The sequence below is a fragment of the Chelonia mydas genome, chromosome 10 (assembly GCF_015237465.2).
Source record: "Chelonia mydas isolate rCheMyd1 chromosome 10, rCheMyd1.pri.v2, whole genome shotgun sequence".
Classification (NCBI taxonomy): Eukaryota; Metazoa; Chordata; order Testudines; family Cheloniidae; genus Chelonia; species Chelonia mydas.
In genome coordinates this window covers 2,093,733-2,115,487 of record NC_051250.2, presented here as the reverse complement: position 1 = coordinate 2,115,487, position 21,755 = coordinate 2,093,733, and the positions used below count along the sequence as shown (strand labels likewise).

The 21,755-nt window shown below is 45.8% G+C and overlaps 2 protein-coding genes across 11 annotated transcripts in view; one reads left to right on the top strand and one right to left on the bottom strand.

Moving 5' to 3' along the window:
• Positions 1 to 4,487: 4,487 nt before the first annotated feature.
• Positions 4,488 to 20,184, bottom strand: PALB2 (partner and localizer of BRCA2). Of its 8 annotated transcripts, none has more exons than XM_043523394.1 (13): positions 19,821 to 20,184; positions 16,455 to 16,514; positions 16,172 to 16,271; positions 13,459 to 15,348; positions 11,716 to 12,488; positions 10,927 to 11,010; positions 9,286 to 9,447; positions 8,630 to 8,715; positions 8,107 to 8,268; positions 7,785 to 7,898; positions 7,234 to 7,321; positions 5,999 to 6,147; positions 4,488 to 4,695 (listed from the first exon to the last, which is right to left on the bottom strand). In XM_043523394.1, exons 1-13 carry the CDS (start codon positions 19,869 to 19,871, stop codon positions 4,674 to 4,676), a joined length of 3,741 nt encoding a protein of 1,246 aa, XP_043379329.1. In that variant the 5' UTR covers positions 19,872 to 20,184; the 3' UTR covers positions 4,488 to 4,673. The 8 variants fall into 8 exon arrangements, with proteins under 8 accessions (XP_043379329.1, XP_037766581.1, XP_037766578.1 ...); XM_037910653.2 differs by having other exon boundaries at positions 7,785 to 7,901; positions 19,821 to 20,182; XM_037910650.2 differs by having other exon boundaries at positions 4,488 to 5,082; positions 19,821 to 20,181.
• A 267-nt stretch (positions 20,185 to 20,451) lies between these two features.
• The window catches only part of DCTN5 (dynactin subunit 5), a 15,325-nt gene continuing 14,021 nt past the window's right edge, over positions 20,452 to 21,755 (top strand). For all 3 annotated transcript variants that reach the window (XR_005227064.2, XR_006284149.1, XM_037910766.2), the window contains exon 1: positions 20,452 to 20,590. Coding sequence is in view for 1 of the 3 variants with exons in the window: in XM_037910766.2 (XP_037766694.1) it covers positions 20,543 to 20,590 (48 nt within the window). In the remaining 2 variants the exon portion in view is untranslated. The remainder of the gene's footprint in view (positions 20,591 to 21,755) is intronic.

Below are 21,755 nucleotides of genomic sequence, written 5' to 3'. Positions count from 1 at the left end.
GAGTTTCACACCAGCCCCTCCCAGCAAAGCAAATCTACTGCAGGGGTTTGCGTTGGTGCAACAAGCCCCAGCCCAGCTAAGCGCTTCTAGGCGCACTCCTAGCCTCTGCCCCATGCACCTCTGGAGGGAGGAGATGGGTGGCTGGTGGGGCAGTTTGGCCACCAGTTAAAAGCATCATCAGAATCAGCTACAGTGCTAGATCCACAAAGAGATTAGTTTTCAGAGTGGTAGCCGTGTTAGTCTGTATCAGCAAAAATAACGAGTCGTCCTTGTGGCACCTTAGAGACTAACAAATTTACTTGGGCATAAACTTTCATGGGAAAAACCCACTTCATCATATGCATGGAGTGAAAAATACAGTAAGAAGAATATATATTATAACACATGAAAGAGAGATTAGATTCCCCAGCTGCCACCTAGGTACTTAAATCCAAAATTTAGATCATCAAAAGCCCCAACTGTATTTCTGCTGGTGGCCATTCACAAAGCCATCTACATCCTAGGCCTGGTCTACATCTAAAACTTAGGTCAGTGCAGTGGCGGATTGAGAGTTAGTGGAGCCCTGTATGCAGCTTCATTTTGGGGGGCCCCCCACAGGACCCAGCCAAGAAAAAGAACATTCTCTCATCACCACCCCCCGGGTTTTTCATTCTTTTTTTGTTCATCCTCCTCCTATATTATAAGTAATGTGAAGTAAATGAAAATAAAGTGAGGTACCTTGATTGGGGCAGGGGGTTGGGGTGCAGGAGGGGATGCAGCAGGCGGGCTCTGGGATGAAGTTTGGGTGCTGGGTGCAGACTCTGGGCTGGGGCAGGGGATTGGGATGTGGGAGGGGTGAGAGGTATGGGCTCTGGGAGAAAGTTTGGGTGCAGGTTCTGTGCTGGGGTGCGGGAGTGGGGCAGGTGGGTGGCACTTACCTCGCGTGGCGCGGCTCCCAAAGTGACCAGCACACACACCCCCTCTGGCAGCGGCACCTAGGCGGGGGTATCTCCACACACCGCTGCCTGCAGGTGCTGCCCCCGCCCGCAGGCGCTGCTCCCGCAGCTCCGATTGGCCACAGTTCCCAGCCACTCGGAGCTGCAGAGTCAGCACTCGGGGCAAGGGCAGTGTGGAGACTCACCCCCTGCCATCCCAGGGGCCACAGGGACATGCCGGCCGCTTCCGGGAGCGAGGAGGTAGTCAACTTATCCCTGCTGCTGGCACGTCTCTGCATGCCCCTTGGGGGGAGGGGGGCAGTGGGTCTCCATGCGCTGCGTGGGGTGCCAGCAGCCGTCCGCTTCCGAGAGCAGTGTGGGGCACCCGGCCATGGCATGCAGGTAGCCTGCCTGCCAGAGCCCTGCTGCGTCACCAGCCAAAACTCAGGGGCAGGTTGTCAGATATTTGTCCTGCATTTTGCGGGCCCCCGTCATTGGGGGTCCAGTGTCACTGCATGGTTTGTTTCATGGTAAATCCACTCCTGGGTCAGTGGTTCTCAACCAGGGATACATGTACCCCTGGGGATACGCAGAAGTCATCCAGGGAGTACATCAACTCATCTAGATATTTGCCTAGTTTTACAACAGGCTACATAAAAAGCCTAGCGAAGTCCGTACAAACTAACATTTCATACGACTTGACGGCTCTTTAGATGATGCAGTGAAATGTAAGTAAATATTTATATTCCCATTGATTTATTTTATAATTATAGGGTAAAAATGAGAAAGTCAGCAATTTTTCAGTAACAGTGTGCGGTGACACTTTTGTACATTGTCTGATTTTGTAAGCATGTAGTTTTTAATTAAGGCGCAACGTGGGGGTACGCAACACAAATCAGGCATATGGAAAGTCTGAGAGCCAATGACTTAGGTCAATTAAGCTACGTCACTCAGGGCTGTAAAAAAATGACATGCCCTGTTGTGCACCATAGTCAGGTCGCCCTAACCCCCGCTGTAGATGTGGCTAGGTCAGTGGAAGAATTCTTCTGTTGGTGTAGCTACTGCTCCTCAGAGAAGCGGATTACTACACTGATGGAAAAACCCCACCTGTTGATAAGAGGAAGTGTCTATACTACAGTGGCACAACTGCAGCATACCCCCAATGCCCTTGACATAGGAGCCTCAAACTAGGCAATCCCCCACTTATCTCACCAGCAGGGTCTAATCTGTGGGCAGCCTCTGAGAACACCTGCTGGATTGGGCCTGCACAAAACAGCCAGGGCCCTGCTCCTACTCAGAGCTTGCCCAGAGAGATGCCAAGAGCCTGTTGGAATCATTCACTACTCAAAGACTACTGATTGTATTAACTTTATGAATGTTCTACATATCTTTATGGGCTTGTCAGTGATTGTATTCCTGGCTCAATGGGTGAACTAAAGATTGTTTCCTTCAAGAACTAAAGAGTGAAGGAGGGGGGTAATTAATGCAAATCCCCAATACCGAACCAATACAGGTCGCAAATTTTGCCCTCCCCCCCCGGGAAATAGCATAGGCTGGTTTGACTAGTTCAAGAGGCTTCAAAAGACAAAGGACTTAAAACTGCATAAAATATCTGCCTTGACCTGAGGAGGGCTCCACTGGCACTCCATCCGAGAACTGACAGACATGAGATTGTGACCAGAAACAGGTCCTGCAGGAGGACCTGAAGGGCTTTCAAACCTGCCAGGGTCTCCCAGTAGAAGATAGTTACCTGGTACACCAGTGGTGTGTATACACAGTTTACTGCTTTTAAGATATCGTTCCTCTGAAATGCTTTTGTTCTGAATAAATAGTACTTTGCTTTATGCATTTTGCTTTGCTAAATGATCTGGAGAAAGGGGTAAACAGTGAGGTGGCAAAATTTGCAGATGATACTAAACAGCTCAAGATAGTTAAGACCAAAGCAGACTGTGAAGAACTTCAGAAAGATCTCACAAAACTAAGTGACTGGGCAACAAAATGGCAAATGAAATTTAATGTGGATAAATGTAAAGTAATGCACATTAGAAAAAATAACCCCAGCTATACATACAATATGATGGGGGCTAATTTAGCTACAACTAATCAGGAGAAAGATCTTGGAGTCATCGTGGATAGCTCTCTGAAGACGTCCACGCAGTGTGCAGCAGCAGTCAAAAAAGCAAATGGGATGTTAAGAATCATTAAAAAAGGGATAGAGAATAAGACGGAGAATATCTTATTGCCCTTATATAAATCCATAGTACGCCCACATCTTGAACACTGCGTACAGATGTGTTCCCCTCATCTCAAAAAAAGATATACTGGCATTAGAAAACGTTCAGAAAAGGGCAACTAAAATGATTAGGGGTTTGGAACGGGTCCCATATGAGGAGAGATTAAAGAGGCTAGGACTTTTCAGCTTGGAAAAGAGGAGACTAAGGGGGGGATATGATAGAGGTCTATAAAATCATGAGTGGTGTGGAGAAAGTGAATAAGGAAAAGTTATTTACTTGTTCCCATAATATAAGAACTAGGGGCCACCAAATGCAATTAATGGGCAGCAGGTTTAAAACAAATAAAAGGAAGTTCTTCTTCACTCAGCGCACAGTCAACTCCTTGCCTGAGGAGGTTGTGAAGGCTAGGACTATAACAGGGTTTAAAAGAGAACGGGATAAATTCATGGAGGTTAAGTCCATTAATGGCTATTAACCAGGATGGGTAAGGAATGGTGTCCCTAGCCTCTGTTTGTCAGAGGGTGGAGATGGATGGCAGGAGAGAGATCACTAGATCATTACCTGTTAGGTTCACTCTCTCTGGGGCACCTGGTATTGGCCACTGTCGGTAGACAGGATACTGGGCTGGATGAACCTTTGGTCTGACCCAGTATGGCCATTCTTATGTTCTTATGAAAGGCTGGCTGGTCACTGAATAAGCTTGTCATTGACTGCAGGAGCTGAGTTGAACTCAGACCTGCTGAGAGGATCAGTGAATCACAGAAGTCTGCAGTCTAAGATGCCAGGATCTGGAGGGAGTGAATCACAAAATTCCAACCTGAGAATGGTGATAGTTATAGGCCTGAGACCTAAGTGAGGTGCCCACAAGGAGGCTATGAGGGGGTCAGAGGTGCAGTTAATTGAGGAATTGTGACACCTGGGAGGGAAGGGTCTCTGAATTACCACAAGAGGGCTGATTAGTTGTGATGTGGACACCTGCCCAATGGAGACTGCACTTAGGCACCAACCAATGTCCTACAGATACCAAACAGTTGCTAGAAATAGTGAGAAAGCCATCACCAAAATCTGAGCTGCAGCTGAATCCAATGCGTGAGAAGCAAAAGACTACTCCTACACCTGAAGGCAGCAGGATGGAGGTGTTTTTTCACAGTGGCTTGACTGGGCAGGATTGGACTATGGCTGGATGGCGGAGGTTCTCTACTGCTGTTCTCATCAATGCGGAATGACCTAGCGCTAGCTATGTTTAGATCACTGAATATATCACTGTCCACAATTACGGAAATAAATTTTTTTACTAATGAAATTAGTGACACAAAAATCACTTCAGCTAGAAGCATGGCAGAGTTTACAAAAATAAAGTTTAATAGCATCTTACATCTACATAATCCACTGAAAATGCTTTTCACAATGAAATGTACAAACCCTGAATGCAAACAGGTAGATCTAGCCCATCACTGTTACACACAGTGCCACTGGCTTCACAGATCTAGTGAACAAGACAAGACACATTCAAAGTCAGCCAGCATCATCTCACAGATCTTGTGAACCTGACAAAGTGAAAAATACGCAGTTTACTTGTGGGAAAGTGAACAGATGACACTGAGGAATCTTTCTTCAACACAAAATTCTATTCAGCTCAATTTACTTTAGATTACCAGTGCAAACTCTCCTGTTAGCTTTGAGAATCCATCATATTACCCATTTACTTTCCTACTGCTTTGGCTTGTGAATAATGGTACACATACACGCTTCCGTCTTTCTGTCCAGCCAGGAGACAGGAATCTGTGACTGACCATCTGACCAAAGACCAATTCCCATCAGCATTTGGTGGAAGCAGAGCAGTACACTGGCCTAAAAATAAGTCCCACACTGCGATTGTTCCAGATGTTAGCACAGCTGCTGCAGAGACACCCTTCACTTCGCCTTCCAGGTACCTAACACCATGCACAGAACCATTAGTACTCTGCAGAGTTTCTTCATATAAAATGTCAATACACAATATTTTAAAGGTTTTATTTCAGATTTGCTGAGTGAAAAAGAAATAAAAGTCTTCCACATGGAAAAGCCTCTTAAGGAGAAAGAAACCTATTAGAGCGTAAGCCAATTGTAGGAAACTAAAATATACAGAAGTTTTAAGTTGTCTTCATTGCATTTGACCAGGAGAGGTAGGAGACAATTGTTAAGCATTATCATAGTCTAAAGCCTCAATCTGTGAACACTTACAAGTCTGTGTAATTTTTCTTATGCACATAACTGTTTGGAGGATTGGAGACAACGTCTTACTCTCCAGATTTAAGATCTTGGAAAGAGAGCAGGTCACCTAGCTACAAATGGCAATCTAATACTAAATAAATGTACTTACATCTAGAGATAAGACCCTCAAACAGTTTTAAGCATTTACAGTGTTAAATTGCCTAATTTTTCCCAGAGGTTTTGCCTGTGGATTCAGAAATTACAGCTGCAGTTACAGAATCTCTCCTCCCACAAACATTTTGTGAAAGTAAACAAAGTGTGAAGTCTGCAAAGGAGCAATTCCCTGGCTTGAACACAGGGCTTTCTTATAAAGAGCTCCCTGGTGCGCCAGGACGCAGGGAGCTCAGAGGTTAGCTCCCAGACATGTGCAGGAAGCAGGCAGGAAATGGGCAACACCCTCACTGTGATCTCCTGTATATACAAAGGTTAAAGCGACTTAGCAGAACCACACTATCATCAGCTAGAGGACAAACGGCCCCTCACAGCTTACAAGCTTTTTGGCTCCCCCACGGACTCCTTTTATCATTGAACAATTCCAGGTCTCTGCTTAAAAAAATAGTCTAAGAAATAAATGTGGATTATTCCTGAGGTACTTGCCTTCCACTGTGTCCAGGGGGGAGGGAGAAGAACATTACCCCAGTGCTTCTGGCTGTTTTGGGATTGAACACTCTCATCCGGAATGCAGGGTTTCCACAGGACTCATTCTCTTTGGCATGTGGGTGACTTAAAACAACAAACAGGAGGCCCTGATTTACAAAGGAAAAATACCTCACTAGAGTGAATGTTAAGAGAAAAACAACAACAAGCTCTTTTTTCCCCAGTCATTGGTAAATTCTCTCCTGTAATCAGAACCCCATGTCAGCTGATGCTGTAAGCAGTAAGAACTTACCACTCCTGGTATTTATCAAATTAAATACAAACAAATGCAGGAGCTGCTGGGAGGCTGGTTGATTAGGATTTATTTGGTGCAGTGGAATGACAATGAATCGATGCACTTCTTTTTCAGATCAGAATAGCTAACCTCAAATCAGGATTAACTCACACCGAAAATGAGTTTGTTGGTCTCAAGCTAGTCATTTATTCACATAACAAAACTACTGCACAATTAGACATGACTGGGAGCTTTTGCTTAAGGCAAGGCCAGGCTGAACGTCAGGACTGAGTGCACTGGGGGAGAGATCTTGAAGAGTCCCCTTCTCGTCTGGCTAAAGCCAGTGCTATTAATCCACACACTGATGAGAACTAAATTTACACACCCACAGGATTATATGTTCACTGATATAAACGCCTGTCCAGAATCCTAAGAATGCAAGTGGGCAAAGCATTCAGGAATCATGGCAGAGGTGCTAATGAATGGGAAGATCCATCAGAATTAGAACCAAGACTTCGTACACAAATGTGTGTGTTTAGATCAAGTTCTGAGTGTTTGGGGTGCATGTAATTATTAAATAATTTTAGAATTACAAGGATGATGCTGGGCCATCACTGTGGCCGGAGCTAGCCATTAGTAAATCGGGAAGGATTAACTGTGCAATCACACCAGTCAAAGATAGTTCTGAAACACACACACACAGAATGTTTTGGCAGCTGTTTTTGAATCTACTGTGGCGTTACTCTTCTGCTTACTAATATAGCTGTGAAAAGGGCAAGAAATTGAGAAAAGTGATTCAACTTGTTCCCAACAAACTAACTCGATTTCCCTTCAATTTTCTTAGTGGACCTGAACACAACAAGTCCTGAAATCCAGGAGCCTCTTTTAGACAACTACACCTTTGAACCCCAGCCACAGGCACGCACGGCACAAATAGAACGACACCATTTCACATACATACAGAGTCAGAATAGGCGCGATGGCAGATTGAGGCAGGGTAGGAATAACCAACGTGCATCTTTTTCAGAATCTGGCCAGTTTTCAAGTTCCTGCAGAAAATGGAAACAGATCATTTGACTGTTGTATAATCCTCTTGTTATTTGTATTTATTATTTAGACTGCAGTAGCACAAGTGAGCAAGGCACCGTCCAAACAAATGACCACTCCAAAAAGGTGGTAGACAACGGATGAGGGAAAGGGATGCAACATACACTTGCCGTGAGCAGCGCTGGGATGGCAGCACAGCTCGTTAGCTATATGTTTATCTAGATTTATAAAAACATATCAGAAAAAAAGTTCTGTTCCACGCTCTAGGGCCCCCTGACAATGGATTTTAAAATAATTAACAACTTAAGGACAAACCAGCAGCAAACGCCACCACATAGGATCTGTAACTAGCTGTTACAGCCAAAATCACTATACATCCCCTCCCCTCCCACTGTATCATCCCACAAGCAACAGTCCCTCCCCAAAGGCCCTGGTGATAGAGTGTAATCTCAGAGGACCACTTACCAAACAACAAGGCTGTTCACTGCAGTGGTGCCAACCAAAGCATCTCTAATCCCTTCTACCTCAGCAAAAGCCAGAATGGTTTCTTCTGGGGGCATCAAAGTCTGCCTCTCATTGCTTCTAGGGAGCACATGAACATAAACAGTTGATGGGAAAAAACTCTCAGAATTCAGTACACAGGAGAATGGTTCACACACAGCAATACTCCAGAAAGGACAGCATACGATCCCCTCGGCTCCACAGATACCACTGCCCGGCCTTTGTGACATCTCCTGAGGGCTCTCCCATCCCTGTACTGAAAACACCACAAATATCAGCTGCTTACCTTCCTGCCTCTGAAACGGAGATTATCTCGATTTGCTGGTCTTGAAGTGTCCCACTACTACTGACCAGCCTCCTGTTTGTCAGACCAAGAACAGCTTTTATGTTCCCAGTTTTCACTAGTGATTGCTTTAAGGAGCCGTCTTCAGAAGAACAAAGCAAGAGCCTAAATCAAATCAGAACAGAAATCTACATCATAATGAAGGCGAAGGAAATGGAACCCAAATCTGGCCTTCTGTAGCACACAGAAATTACTGTGTTTCAAAACGGTCACACCTACACCAATGGGAGGAAATGAGGAGTAAGAGAATCCTTGTAGATAGTTGATTTTTTGCCTTTACTCAGATATTTTCAAAAAAGCTTTGATATGTGCAAGATCATTTAAAACTGACATATTAGCAAGAGACTACTTCAGCCTCTGGGCAATAGAAGAGGTCAAGTAACACAAAATTATCTGCAGTCAAGCTAGAGAAATCAGGTTGGAAATGTTCAGTATGCAATAAAAACACACAGCCAGAAACACTCACCTTATTTCTCCAATCTCCAGATCTCCCAAGGCAACGCATACAAGATTAGAGACATCTGGCAAGGGAACAATTTGTATTACTGGAATCTGTGAAGGCAAAGGACAGGGATTTAGTTAGGGACACCCATAAGGTCCTTCTCAGATTGACTTTCTCCCCATTATCAAGGAAAGACTGCATTGTTTGCAGGACCATGATTTATTTTCTCAGTCTTCAAAAGAAATAGATGCAGCAAAGAATCAACAATCATCAACTTTGTCCTTAACCTAAACAAAGAGGTAATGACCTTTGGGAAGATAAGAGGAGACGTCAAAAGAAGTTGAGGAGTTTAAGGACATGAAGAGGACACCAAGAAGTCATGCTGCTGTACAATCAATATCCAGTATGCGGAGATCTATATAATTGTAAAGAACTAAAATTTAATGTGAAATTGAATTGTTCAAAAATACTGTGCCACATTCTTAGCTGGTGCAAATCCAGTTGCTTAGCTGACCTCAATGACGCTACACCAACATGTGCTAGCTAAGGATCTGGCCCACTATGTGTAAGAAAATGTACATTCCCCCTTGTGAGTCTACAGGTTGTGTGTGTCTTGGGAAGTGGCCCAATACTACTAGAAAACTGCCCCACAGTGAAGAAGAAACTTCTGTGTACTCTACCTCTGTAAGGTGCCAGGTATACACCTTTCTCCACTGGCTGGAAGCCAGAGGTTTCCACAGGGAAATGAAAGTCTCACAAGCAGTTACGATACACAGCTCTGTGAAGCCAGCTGATTCCCACCAGACGGTGCTGACGTCCACAGCACAAGAACTTGAGGGGTTCTGCTCAAAACAAAACACTGTTGAAGTTATTCCAGCAACTACGGATATTCAGCCAGGAGATTCAGGTTGACTCTTGCATGAAATCACTTCCAGAGAGCTAGTGTGATGGAGGTTTGGAGTTGGGGGTTAGTGCCTTAAATTTTGACTTTGGAGTCCTGACTCCCAATGCTAGTTAGGCCATAAGGAAAACGAGTTTAGTGGTTTTGTCATAGAAGTAATGGATATCTACCCATCCACCCACGGCACAAAACCACCTGCCATTTGTACACAGCAGAGAGTCTGCAAAGGTGGATCTAAGACCTGAAACACAAGGGGCATCAGGACTGAGGCACAGTAGACAAGCTGTGTGATGAAGCTTGCACAGCACCTCCTTGTTCTTAGTGCTGCTATTTGCCTCCTTTTCACAGGTGGGAGGGGAGAGGCTACAGGTAACACAGATCACTTAGGACCACTGTAGCCAAGGTTTAATTTTAAACAGAATTTTAAACATTTTTCTTCGTCCTTGTTAAGAAACATTTGGACCCAACTTTATTATTTTTGGTTGGCTGTGCAGGGTTTGGTTCCCAGGCCTAGAGATGACCCAACTTCTGCAAGTTCCATTGGAGCTTTAGAGTTCAGTGGACTTCACCACAGCTGTCACTGCCCTGCCCACCAACTGTTCTCTACTCCCGACAAGACATAAAAGGTAAGGTGGACAGTGAGGAGAGACCATGTGGGAGGGAGATCTGATGGCTCAGCTGGGCAAACAACCCCAAGCCATGTTTGCTTCAGTTGTGGCACACAGATGCATCGAACGCCAAGTTCAGCTCCAAGCAGGCGTGAATGTCAGCATGCTCTAGACCTAACAGCATTGACCCAGTAAGGAGCAACTCTAAATAACTTTCAGAGATGGAGGGGGAAGGACAGGAGAACAATGAAGCACTGCTGCCAGCCACAGTCTGTAACGCTTGGGGAAGCAGTAGAGAAGCAAGAATCAGGCAACCATTTTCCCTGAGGCTGAACAGCAGTGTCTGCGTTCTGTCGGTTGATACATTTGCAGTTGTTGAGACACTTCACTGTTTGGGATTTTTGTGTGTGTTTGCTCTTCAGTTATACACAGATGCACTTAGGGTGACCAGATGTCCCGATTTTATAGGGACAGTCCCGACTTGGGGGGCTTTTTCTTATATCGGCACCTATTACCCTCCACCCTGTGTCCCGATTTTTTACACTTGCTATCTGGTCACCCTAGATGCACTGGAGTTTGACTCAAGATCTCTAGTTGCTTTTTGTGAAAGACGAAGAGGGGACTGACTGATTATGGGCAGAGTCTATTTTGTTTTTTTACTGGTCTATTTTGTTTTGCGTTGTTTATATTCATTTTATTGTGCTTTTATTTAGACTTCATATAAACATATTTTAAAAGTCTCTGTAAATAAATATATACTTTTTATTTAAAAACTCCATTTGTGGATGTAACTCAAAATATTATTCCCCAACCTTTAGCTTTGAGGCCAGTTGCAAGCTCCTGGCTCTCAGGCTGTCACTCAGCACCACGGCCAACTCTTCTGCTGTCAGTTTGTTCTGTACAAACAAAAAGCATGTACTGATTAAATATAAATTCAACAAATAATGCTCCGCATGTACCAGTGCATGCGCAAAAGAGCGCACTCACTCGACGGCAGATTGCTGGACAGCAGCTTTAAGAACATCACTTTTGTACTAGCACATTTTGGAAAACAAGAGATTATCTCCCTCTCTGAATTTTCTTTATACCCACCTCCAAATCTCCCACAACCAACCCCAGCCTTTCACAAACAGCACCCATGCAAAGCGTAACCGTGTTTTGTCGATCACCACTCTGGGTGTAGTTACTCCTTCCTTTCTCCACTCCCATCTATTACATTGACTATTTTGTTCTCTGTTGCTGTCCTTACAGAGTTCCAGCCAAGAGCCTTTCCTAAGGCAGATCGGCTTTGACCAGGTGCCCAAGAAACATTCTGCTCACTGGAATGGTTAGAATTTACCTCCCATAATAAGCAGCAAAGCCCACTGTTCAAGTTTAAGCAAGGGGGATTTTGAAGGATTTGCTCTGCTACAAGGCTGGGACGGCCTGGACAAACTCAAACATTTACAAACAGGCAGCTAAGGGAAACCACTGCCTCTGGCTGCACACAGAGCTAGCACGCAGGAAGGCCTTGTCCCTGAACCTGAACAGATTTTGGGAAAGATGGCTCGTAGATAGAACCACTGCCCTGGTGTTCCCTGCCAGGGAGTCTCTGCTTTTACCTCTGCACCGCAGCACTCCTTGGAACCGCTCCCTGGTTGCTGATACTCTTTGAGGGGGACAGCTTCATCAGACCTACAGTCAGATCCTGTTCTGCAGCTATCTGAGTGCAATGTACCTGTGGAGTTATTACACTCTCTCCCATCCATGACATGACTGGCTGGTTCTTTGAAGAGATTTGTTTTCACTTGCAAAGGAAGTACAGAAAGTGTGTCAGGTAAGGCCTCATTGTGTACCAGTGACAGGACAGCTGGGGTTGCACCCAGGACAGGGAAAGCAGATGTAGGAATCTGTGATTCCAGCTGGTTGATTGCACCAGCTGAGACAGAACTTGCCGGAGTTAGCAGCAATTCGCTTGGAGAAAGCCCCTTCTTGTGCAACTGCCCTTCTAAGTGAGGCAGTTTAGGTGACATAGTCTTTGAAGGAGAAATAAAGCTATTTTCTAGACTCTTCCCTTCTGTATTCACTTGTTTAAGTCTCATGTCCCCTAAAGCCACAGTGTCTCCAGCACTCTGGAGCCAGTGTTCAGACCCTGAAGGAACAAAGGGCTCCAGCTGTTTCACTGTGCAGGATTGTAGTTTCTCAAATTTAAGGAGACCAAACTCCTCATCGGGTAAATGAAAGTCTTTGATGTCCAGCTTAGAGGGCAGCCACTTGACACTGAGCATCTCATTCTGGAAGTGAAAGGGAGGATCGAAGGCCATAGGATCCAGACCAAGATGGCTTAGAGGAGTTGGACCTTCCAAGTCCATCTGTTGACTGCGCCCTCTTTTACCTAGAAATAGGAAAGCATGATAGTACAGAATTGAGAACTTAGAAGAGAGACCGTCATATTGTTGCACACATACCCAGCAAACATGCAATTCTCTTCTCTCATTTAACGTATTAAAACAAAGCCTCTGTCTATTTCACAACAGAACTTAAGATTTTCTCAGAAACACATTTTGGGGCAATTACTGTACTTCTTGGGTAAAGTCACTCTGCTTTCACACTCTAGCTAAACTTCACCAGCAGAGGCCGCTAGAATTGACTGCACTGCTAGCTATTTGGTGAAAAATGCTCCCTCCCCTCAATGATTTTTGTTTCCAGACTTTTGATTGTAATCTCCTAGGGGCAAGGGCTATCTTTATCTGTGCCTTGGACAGTGCCAAGCACTTTGTAAAGCACTTAAGCACTGCTGATGCTTGGATACTATGGTGACTGGTGTTCTAAAAGACTAAGAGAAGGGCACGTCTGTGCAAATCCCATCCTTGCACGCATGCCCTGAGTATTGTAAGCATGCGACTCATGCACACCTTGCTCCTGGCCCAAGTATTTTCCACATAGTTCCCCAGCCATTGATTCTTATCTGTTTCACAACAGTGAGGAACGAAGGCCAAGCATGGGAGGAGAAGTTTAAGGATCATAGAAGGCCCAGAAATTGAGCTTTTGAGGTGTTTATTTGCTGGAAACTCTCCCCTCAATTTTTCTGACTCTAAAATATGGAAAACAAGAGAGGTCATATCTGCAGGAGGATCAACCACAAAAAGGTACTTTAGAAAAAGGCACCTCAGCCAGCAAGAAGACGGGACATCTAGGTAGCAAAAAAGCAGGAAGGTGAGTTTAAGAAAAAAAGAACCCATGCTGGGCTAAGGACATACAGGAGCAAGGGTACTAGCCCTGTATGGTCTTTCCCTCTCCGCAATACTTAAGTCCTAGCTTTAGGGAACTCTCTGATTTTTCTGCACAACAATTCAGTCAGGTACCTTTAGATCCTTGCCTCACTTTACGCTTCACGGAGGAACTTGGGAGATCATGCTGAAGTAGAGATTCTTTAACTGTTGGCAGCTGCTCAGCCCGGCAGGCTTTCTGAACACACTGATTCCTAATGTGCCCCACTGGCTGTTTACCAGCCTGACTCACATTTACATTAGCTTCCAGATCTTGCGTGGGGCTGGAGAAAGCTTCATCCCATGGATTTAAGAAATTATTTCCTTGGAGTGGATTTTGAATATGTTCTAATGGAGGCTGATGGCATTTGCTGAATGTTTGGCTTACATCAGGAAGATCAGCCTCAGTTGGCCACGTAATGTCTGTCATTTCTGTTTCTGTAGCCTCACCAGCTGCAGGGACAAGCACCCTTGTTTTGCCTATAGGTGACCTCTCAGGGTCACCCTCACAGTTTTCCTTTCCAGGTTGAGAACCATTTGACAAGAGATGACTGTTTTCCTTTAGCACTGTAAGATCTGAAGTCTGAGGATGTGCTTGTGACCCATTCAGTGCAGGTCTGCAGGTAGAACCCCATCTGCCCCTTCCTCTCCTCCAGGATTTTCCCTTAGCTTGTTTCATACTAATAACAGTCTTCTGAGAAAGAGAGCCACTGGAAGTGCAGCTCTCATCTGATGGAGGGAGAGATTTCTGAGAACTATTTGAACTCACTGGGTCACTCTCTCCACCTAGAAAAGGGAACGGAGTGCCCCCTGCCTGCAAATCACTTCTGGCGGTTTCTTGGTAGAGCTGATCTGAATTTGAATTTATCTGTTTATGTTTACTTCGCAGCCCTTTCCTGCTCCTGCCCAACTGGCTGAGAATGACAGCCTCCAGGTCTACTTTCCTCTGGCAATTAGACATACGCCGAGTTGTCCTAACATAATATTCTACAGGAAAGAGGAGTCCCTCAATCATTGTGCAAGAGCTCAGTGCGCTTTCTGCTGCAGGAGGAGTCTTCTCTAGGACAGGAGACCCTGCTTCAGTCTGAGCCTCTTGATTCCTCAAAGGTTCTTCAACATTATCCAGAAGAGAGTCAGTGTTCAGAGGACTTGAGCTCTTGGTCTCATTGTGGTTTCTTTCTTTATGGGGTCTGCTTTCACTAGTGCTAGGGTTGCTTCTGCCTGCCAGGGATGGTTGATTATCTGCAGTTAAATCAAAGGCCCTACACAACTCTTCCTGATCCATCTGGTTTTCTATACAGGCAAGTTCTTTTCCTGTATTCTCGATGTTTTGAAGTGAAACAGGCATATCACCCACTAAACACTGGGGCAATGGCTCATAGCTATCACAGATGTCCTCAGCACATGGAGACACAGGCTGCTGAATGTTACTGCCACCCATCGACATGCATGAAAGTGGTTTGGGGACACTCAGAAATACATTTTCTTCAGGCATTTCCTGAAAATCTCCTACCTGTGGATCTTGAGGAGTTAAACCTTTTTCTTCCCTCACAATGACCAGCTTGGGGGCCTTTTGGATTTTATTCTTGGTGTTTGAGATGGTGTTCCTTCCCTTGAATACTGGTGACCCAGGCTCCTCTGTACTTCCCATTTGATTTTCCAACGTTTCACCAACACTGATTGGTGGCACTTCACAAGCTGATTCTCTCCCCTCTGAGACCAAAGTCATTCTACTCCTTGACAGTTGGCTTTGGTTCTCCTCAGTAACAGATCTCATGAGGCCAGAGAGGATATTTTCTTGGTCACTATTTGTGCTTTCTGCCAATGAACTTTCCTGCAAGTTAACTTCATTGTTGAAGAATTCAGGCTCAAGTTTAAATGTGACAGACATTTTTTTCTCAGTGCCTGAGTCAGAACAGGTATTGGTCTGTAACATATATATTCCAGATTTATCGTCATCATTGGGAGACTGTTTATCCATCAGTTCTGTGGAGACAAATGCAATTTGTGAAGAGCATTCCCCCAGAAGAGTCCCACTAAGATAGGAGGCAACAAAGCAGAACCAGAGACAATTTTAACAAAAATGGCAAACTAAGGATTCTGCAAAAATTATTCCACTGACTGTTTTATTTTCTTGGCTGAAATATAACATGACACACCATATGATGCTCAGTTTACTAAGCATACACCAAATGGATACATGCTTAATAAGAAATGATGCTTCCAGAAACTAGGTGGTACAATGTGTTAACCTACTGGTCTTTCATCTCTGAAGACCTTTCTTGTGCTTGAAAAGGAACTGAGATGAATAGTTTCATCCTTATCACTATCAGGCAAGCACAAACTTACCAGCACAAATGGAAGACTCTGGCCAATACTAGAACAGAGGTGGTAACACCAGGCTCAGGAAGCACTGGCAAATGGGGGTAGGACTGTAACAAGGGATGATAGTGTGGGTCATGATTTAGGAGTATTGTCATGGCGACATATACACGTGCCCAGGGGTAAGGCAACAATTGAATAAAAGGGACAATTCAAGTCAGAATTTTCACGAGTGTTAGCAGAGCTCGGAAGCACCCTAGGACTGTAATATCAGCTTGCGCCATAGGTCAGGACTGTGGTGCATAGGCAGAAGTAGGTGGTAAATCAGAGTTGGCACCTCAGTCTTGACATGCAGCACATACGATACTATATTATACTTCTTCTATACTATACTGAACTGTAGTGTGGGATCACACAGCTCTATTCATAAGGCCTAGAGGTTAAAGAAAGAAATAATGTCTCAAGAAGTTATATTTTGAACTGTTACCTGTGGTATTATTCTCAGTTTCCTCTTGCCTAAGCAATTGATTTTGTTCTGCAACCGTTTTCTTAACATAATTTTTAACCCTCTCAGCTCTTTGCGCACGCTGTTAAAACAACAACAAATCAATGACTCAGCATTTCATTGTCTGCACTTTTTTTTTGTTTTTTTTTTAAAGAATAAACTTCATCTCCCAAAATCTCAGCACCTTTCACCAAATTTATCATTCAGAAACACAAGAGCCAGGCAAACCTAATAATTCAGGGTTAAAACAATGGTGCTTACCTACCTGTAACCTGTTGAATGTTTTGCTGTATTCTCTTTTCAGGAAGGCTAACTTTTCTTTCAGCTAGAAAACAAAGATGACACATCACAGACATTACACGATGCCAACAGTAAGTAAAAACCAAACCAAGGCCTGGAATTGTGTAGTGACATTTTAAACCTAGAATATTGATACCCATACACTCAAGCTTCCTGAGAAATATTAAGGCTTCATTGCTCAAGACCAGTGCTTAGTTCTCAGGCCTCTGTCCCAATCTTCTTATTCACTACTCTGACCATGTCAGATCATCTTCAAATCCCTCTACTAGCCTCCTCTTGCCTCCCCTACCAAGCCCTATCTTTTTATCCTCAACTACAAGGCCCTGTAGAATGCCATTTCTGCCTGTACACCTTCTTCCTCAACACCCCATCCCATCTGAAACCTTTGTCTCTTCTTGCCTTCAGGTCTTTCTCCATCCCACACCTTCAACTTGGAACTCTCTCCCACTCTGAGTGCCAAAGGGCATCCTTCTCTATTAAAATACCCCTTTACAAGCGACAGCTTCTGTGAGGTATTTCAGCAATAAGCTATTGTGTACTGTAGAGAAACTGTAGTAACTCACAATGGAGATCTGAACTGTACATTATAAGGCTTTTTTTTACATGTCCAGTTGTTCAACTTTACCAGAATTAACAAATCCATCTGAAAATTGCCCTGCAAGATCCAATGGAAAGGTAGAAGTTTCCTGGGAAGCTTCAGGAGGACTGACTGAGGTTTTCACAAGATAAAGGAGATCCAATAATGAGGTGGGCCAACTTTCTGAAATATTTCCTAACACTGTTTTGCCCCTTCACAGCTCAAAACCAGCTTGAGCTAGAAGTGCCACATTTGATTTGTTGAGCTGGCCTCTTTGAGAAGGACGGAAGGTTTCTTCATTATTAAAGGGGGGGACCTGCTTAGTCCCAATGCCAACACAATACAAAAGCTTGGGCTCCAGAGTTTTCAAACTCTGAACCAGCCAGAATGGCAGCCTCTGAAACTGTCACTTGTACTTGCAAGCATCCTAAGGCTCATATTAGAACTGCCACATCATGTGCACCTTAGGAAGTCCTTAGCCCAGGCTAAATTGCACATAAATATTTTCCCATGTTAAGCCATAATGGGCTTAAATTGCCAATGGGCTTAAATTGCAGCAAAGGAGGTTTAGTTTGGACGTTAGGAAAAACTTCCTGTCAGGGTGGTTAAGCACTGGAATAAACTGCCCAGGGAGGTTATGGAATCTCCATCACTGGAGATTTTTAAGAGCAGGTTAGACAAACATCTGCCAGGGATGGTCTAGATAATATTTAGTCCTGCCATGAGAGCCCGGAGCTGGACTAGAAGACCTTTCAAGGTCCCTTCCAGTCCTACGATTCTATGATAATTCTGTTGTGCTTTGCTCCATTCAATGAAAACTACCACATTAGTAGTTCACAGATGTCCAGAATAATCCACATACCCTTTAGAAACCTGTAATGGATATCAAAGCATCTCACGGTTGCATGCAGTGTTGTAGCCTTGTCGATCCCAGCATACGAGACACAAGGAGGGTGAGGTAATATCTCAAGGTGGGTGAGCTCTGTGTAAGCTTCTCTCTTTCATCAACAGAAGTTGGTCCAATAAAAGATATTACCTTCCTCACCTTGTCTCTCTATGAAAGCATCTCTGGCATTTTTATAGAATCAATTTTAATATTAAGGAAAGTCATACAGAAAAAAATTGTAACCAGGAGCTAAAGTAGGAAATAGTGATTATGAATCACTTGTGGGGGGAAAAAACCCTTAATAGCGTAGTTTTCTCACACCACCACAAGTGGGAGAAAGTCTGGGGAATCAGAGTTACACTTGATCAATCATTAGAATATACAAAAATGCACAAATTAGGTCAAATAAATAACCTTAATGCAGCCCACAGTAAAACCAAAAGGCAATCCTCTTCTCCAATAACACACATCTACATTGACTCTAAAAACTGAGAAGCGATCTGACTAAATTAGCCTATTTGTGTTGATGGGCTAATTGGACTCCAACAATATAGTGGGAGCCAAACATAAGAGTTGTCATATTATGAGACTTATCACAGACACCTACCTAACATATTTGGGGCTATGGACCTCAAGGTCTGGAACCAAAGTTAGGTAGCTTACAGGGAAGTAAGATGGCATGGAATCTATCTGCCCTATATGTACAAATCTGAAGTCACACACTCTAGTTCCTTGACTCCACAGGAAAATATACATACAGCATGCTTAAGATTTACTAAAGAGCTCATCAAAATGTCTCTCTTACAAGTAACATGTATAGTTAGTACTAGGGACACAGGAAATGTTTTTTAAAGTGTATTAGTTTTATTTATACGTTTCTCTAAAGCTGAATGATCCTTTACCTCATTACCCTCATCTGTTAACTGAGCACTTAGGCAGTAAACATCTGTAAATATGGTACAGTAGTCAGTATTCTTAGAGTTATAGGCTTGTGTACCTTTGAGGAACAGTGTGGGACAATTGCCCCCAGTTTCAACCATGTCAAATAGTTTTAGAATGATACAGTATTTCCTGGATAATTGTCTGTACACTTTTTGGAGCATCAAATGATCTCTTTTCAGATGTTCTTTGGGCAGAACCACAGAGATTTCTGTAGGCCCTTAAATGCAGTTTCATGCTTTCTAATAATTGGATATTTTATTCCTCTTTAAATGTAAATATCCTGGAATCATGTGTTTTCTGAAAAATTAGCAAGACTCTCTTACATAATTACTGATCGTTATTAACAACAACTTCAGCTTAGAGAAATTTTTATATTTGCCTGAAAATCTAATATCTATTTACAGGAATTACAGTTTTAACAGTCTGGGCACCATCCATATTTGTACCATGCTATCTGTGACTTTGGGCCAAACGATGCTCCCCTTTAAGTCAATGGGTCTGCCCAGGTGAGTGAGGCAAGTGGGATCCGTCCATACACCATAAGGTCATAAGAACAGCCAGACTGGGTCAGACCAAAGGTCCATCCAGCCCAGTATCCTGTCTGCCGACAGTGGCCAGGGCCAGGTGCCCCAGAGGGAATGAACAGAACAGGGAGTCATCCAGTGATCCCTCCCGTCGCCCATTCCCAGCCCCTGGCAAACAGAGGCTAGGGACACCTTCCCGGCCGATAGCCATTGATGGACCGAGCCTCCATGAACTTAGCTAGCTCTTTTTTATCTAGTTCTCCCGGGGGTGGGGGACAGCGTCCTCCCGTCCGTCTGCACGGCCCCTCGGGGTGCCCACAACCTAATCACACAGCCTGGGCGGCGCGTTCCTGCTCACAGGCCCCGCCACAGAAACCACCGCAGCCAGAGCAGCGCCTGCACCTTCTCCTTCTCCTGCCAGCCCAGCGCCTTTCCCACGGCGGGGCCCTCCATGGCGCGCACCGCCGGGCCTCGCAGGACGCAGCCCGCGGCAGCCCAGGGCAGCGGGGCACCGAGCGCCCCAGGCCGGGCGCGCCGTCCTGGGCGGGAGCCGGGGCTGCCCAGGGCCGTGCCGAGGCCGGTCCTCGCGACGCGGGCGGGAGCGAAGGGCTCCTAGGAACCAGCGCGGCCAGCGGGGCCCCTCAGCCCGGGCCGGGCCCCCGCAGAGCCCAGGCGCGTCCCGCCAGGCCCCGACTGCGGGGAGCAAACGGGCCCCGGAGCACGGACCCCCGCCGGGCCCCCGAGGCCGCCCCTCCCCCGGCCGGGCCCGGCCCGTCTCCGCTCGCTCCCCCGGCCGCCCGCCCGCCTCAGCAGCTCCCGAAGCGCCTCAGCCCTGGCCGCGCGACAGCATGCCCGGGGGAAGCTGAGCGCGCGCCGGTGGGGAGTGACGACAGCAGGCAGCCGAGCTCGGGTTGGTCGGCGTGGAAGGGGCGGCGCAGATTCTGAGAAGAGATTGGCCAGTCCGGTTTGGGCGGATGTGACGCCACCGGCAAGCCGGGCGAAGATGGGCTGTGCTCGCGGGGAGGCCGGAAGCGGCGGTACGGGGGCCGAGCGGGGATTGGCTGGGGGGGTCATTGCGGGGAGGAGGCGGAAGCGGAAGCTGGGAGGCCGGAAGCGGCGGCGCCATGGAGCTGAGCGAGATGCTGTATAACAAGTCCGAGTACATCGAGACGGTGCGGCGCCCCGCGGGCGGGCGAGCAGCGGGCGGAGCCGGGGCAGCGCCGGGCCCCAGCCGGGCCCCCAGCCGCCCTCTCCGGGGCGCGGCCCTGGAGCCGGCCGGCGAGGAGCCGGCTCCTTCCCCTGCGCCCCAGCCGGGGGGGTCTGCTCGAGCCGCTCGAGCCGCTGGCCGTTTGCCAGCAGGTGCTGGGGGCGGCAGCGTTTGATACAGCGCCCAGGGACGGCGCGCCGTGAGCAGTCGGGGGGGGGCAGACCGGGGCCCCGGAGCCCGACTCCGACAGTGAAGCCTCTGCCCCTGGCCCGAGGGAAGGAACAGGGCGATTATCAAGTGATCCATCCCTGCCCTACAGCCCCAGCTTCTGGCAGTTGGAGGTTTAGGGACACCCCGAGCACAGGGTTGTGTCCAGTAGCTAATAGCCGTTGATGGACCTATTCTCTGTGAACTGACCTGTTTTTAACCTAGTTATACCTTTGGCCTCTGCAACAACCCCTGTTAACAAGTCCACAGGTTGACTGTGCGTTGCGTGAAGAAGTCCTTTTTGTTTGTTTTTAAACCTGCCTTTTCATTTCAGCGGGTGACCCCTCATTCTTGTATTATGTGAAGGGGTAAATAACACTTGTCTGTTCACTGTCTCCACCTCTCTAGCATCTCCTCCCCAGTTGTCTATTTTGAAGCTGAACAGTCCCACTCATTTTAATCTCTCCTTGTATGGAACCTGTTCTATGCCTCTCGGAATTTCTGTTGTCCTTTTCTGTACCTTTTCCAATTCCTATAGACACACGCACTCTTTCTTTCTCCCCCTTTCTGAGATAGGGGAGACCAGACCTGCAGGCAGTAGTCAAGATGTGAGCGCACCATGGATTTATGTAGGGGCATTATGATATTTTCTGTTTTATTAGTTGTCCCTTTTCTAATGATTCCTAACGTTCTGTTCGCTTTTGTGACTGCTGCTTCACGTTGAGCAAATGTTTACAGAGAACTATCCATGACAACTCCCAAGATCTCTTTCATGAGTGGTAACACCTAATTTAGAATCCATTATTGTTTCCAGTGTGCATTACTTTGCATTTATCAACAGGAATTTCATCTGCCATTTGGTTGCCAAGTCACTCAGTTTTTTGAGATCCCTTTGTAACTCTTTGCAATCAGCTTTGCACTTA

Excerpts from the sequence above, each read along its gene's own strand:
- PALB2 (XM_027821041.3), bottom strand. The coding sequence starts at position 19,871 with ATGGAGGGCCCCGCCGTGGGAAAGGCGCTGGGCTGGCAGGAGAAGGAG. Across the intron at positions 15,349-16,171 it reads AACTGAGAATAATACCACAG|AACTGATGGATAAACAGTCT; the intron begins GTAACAGTTCAA and ends TTGTCTCCACAG. Across the intron at positions 8,716-9,285 it reads ATACCTGGCACCTTACAGAG|ATTCCAGTAATACAAATTGT; the intron begins GTAGAGTACACA and ends TTGCCTTCACAG.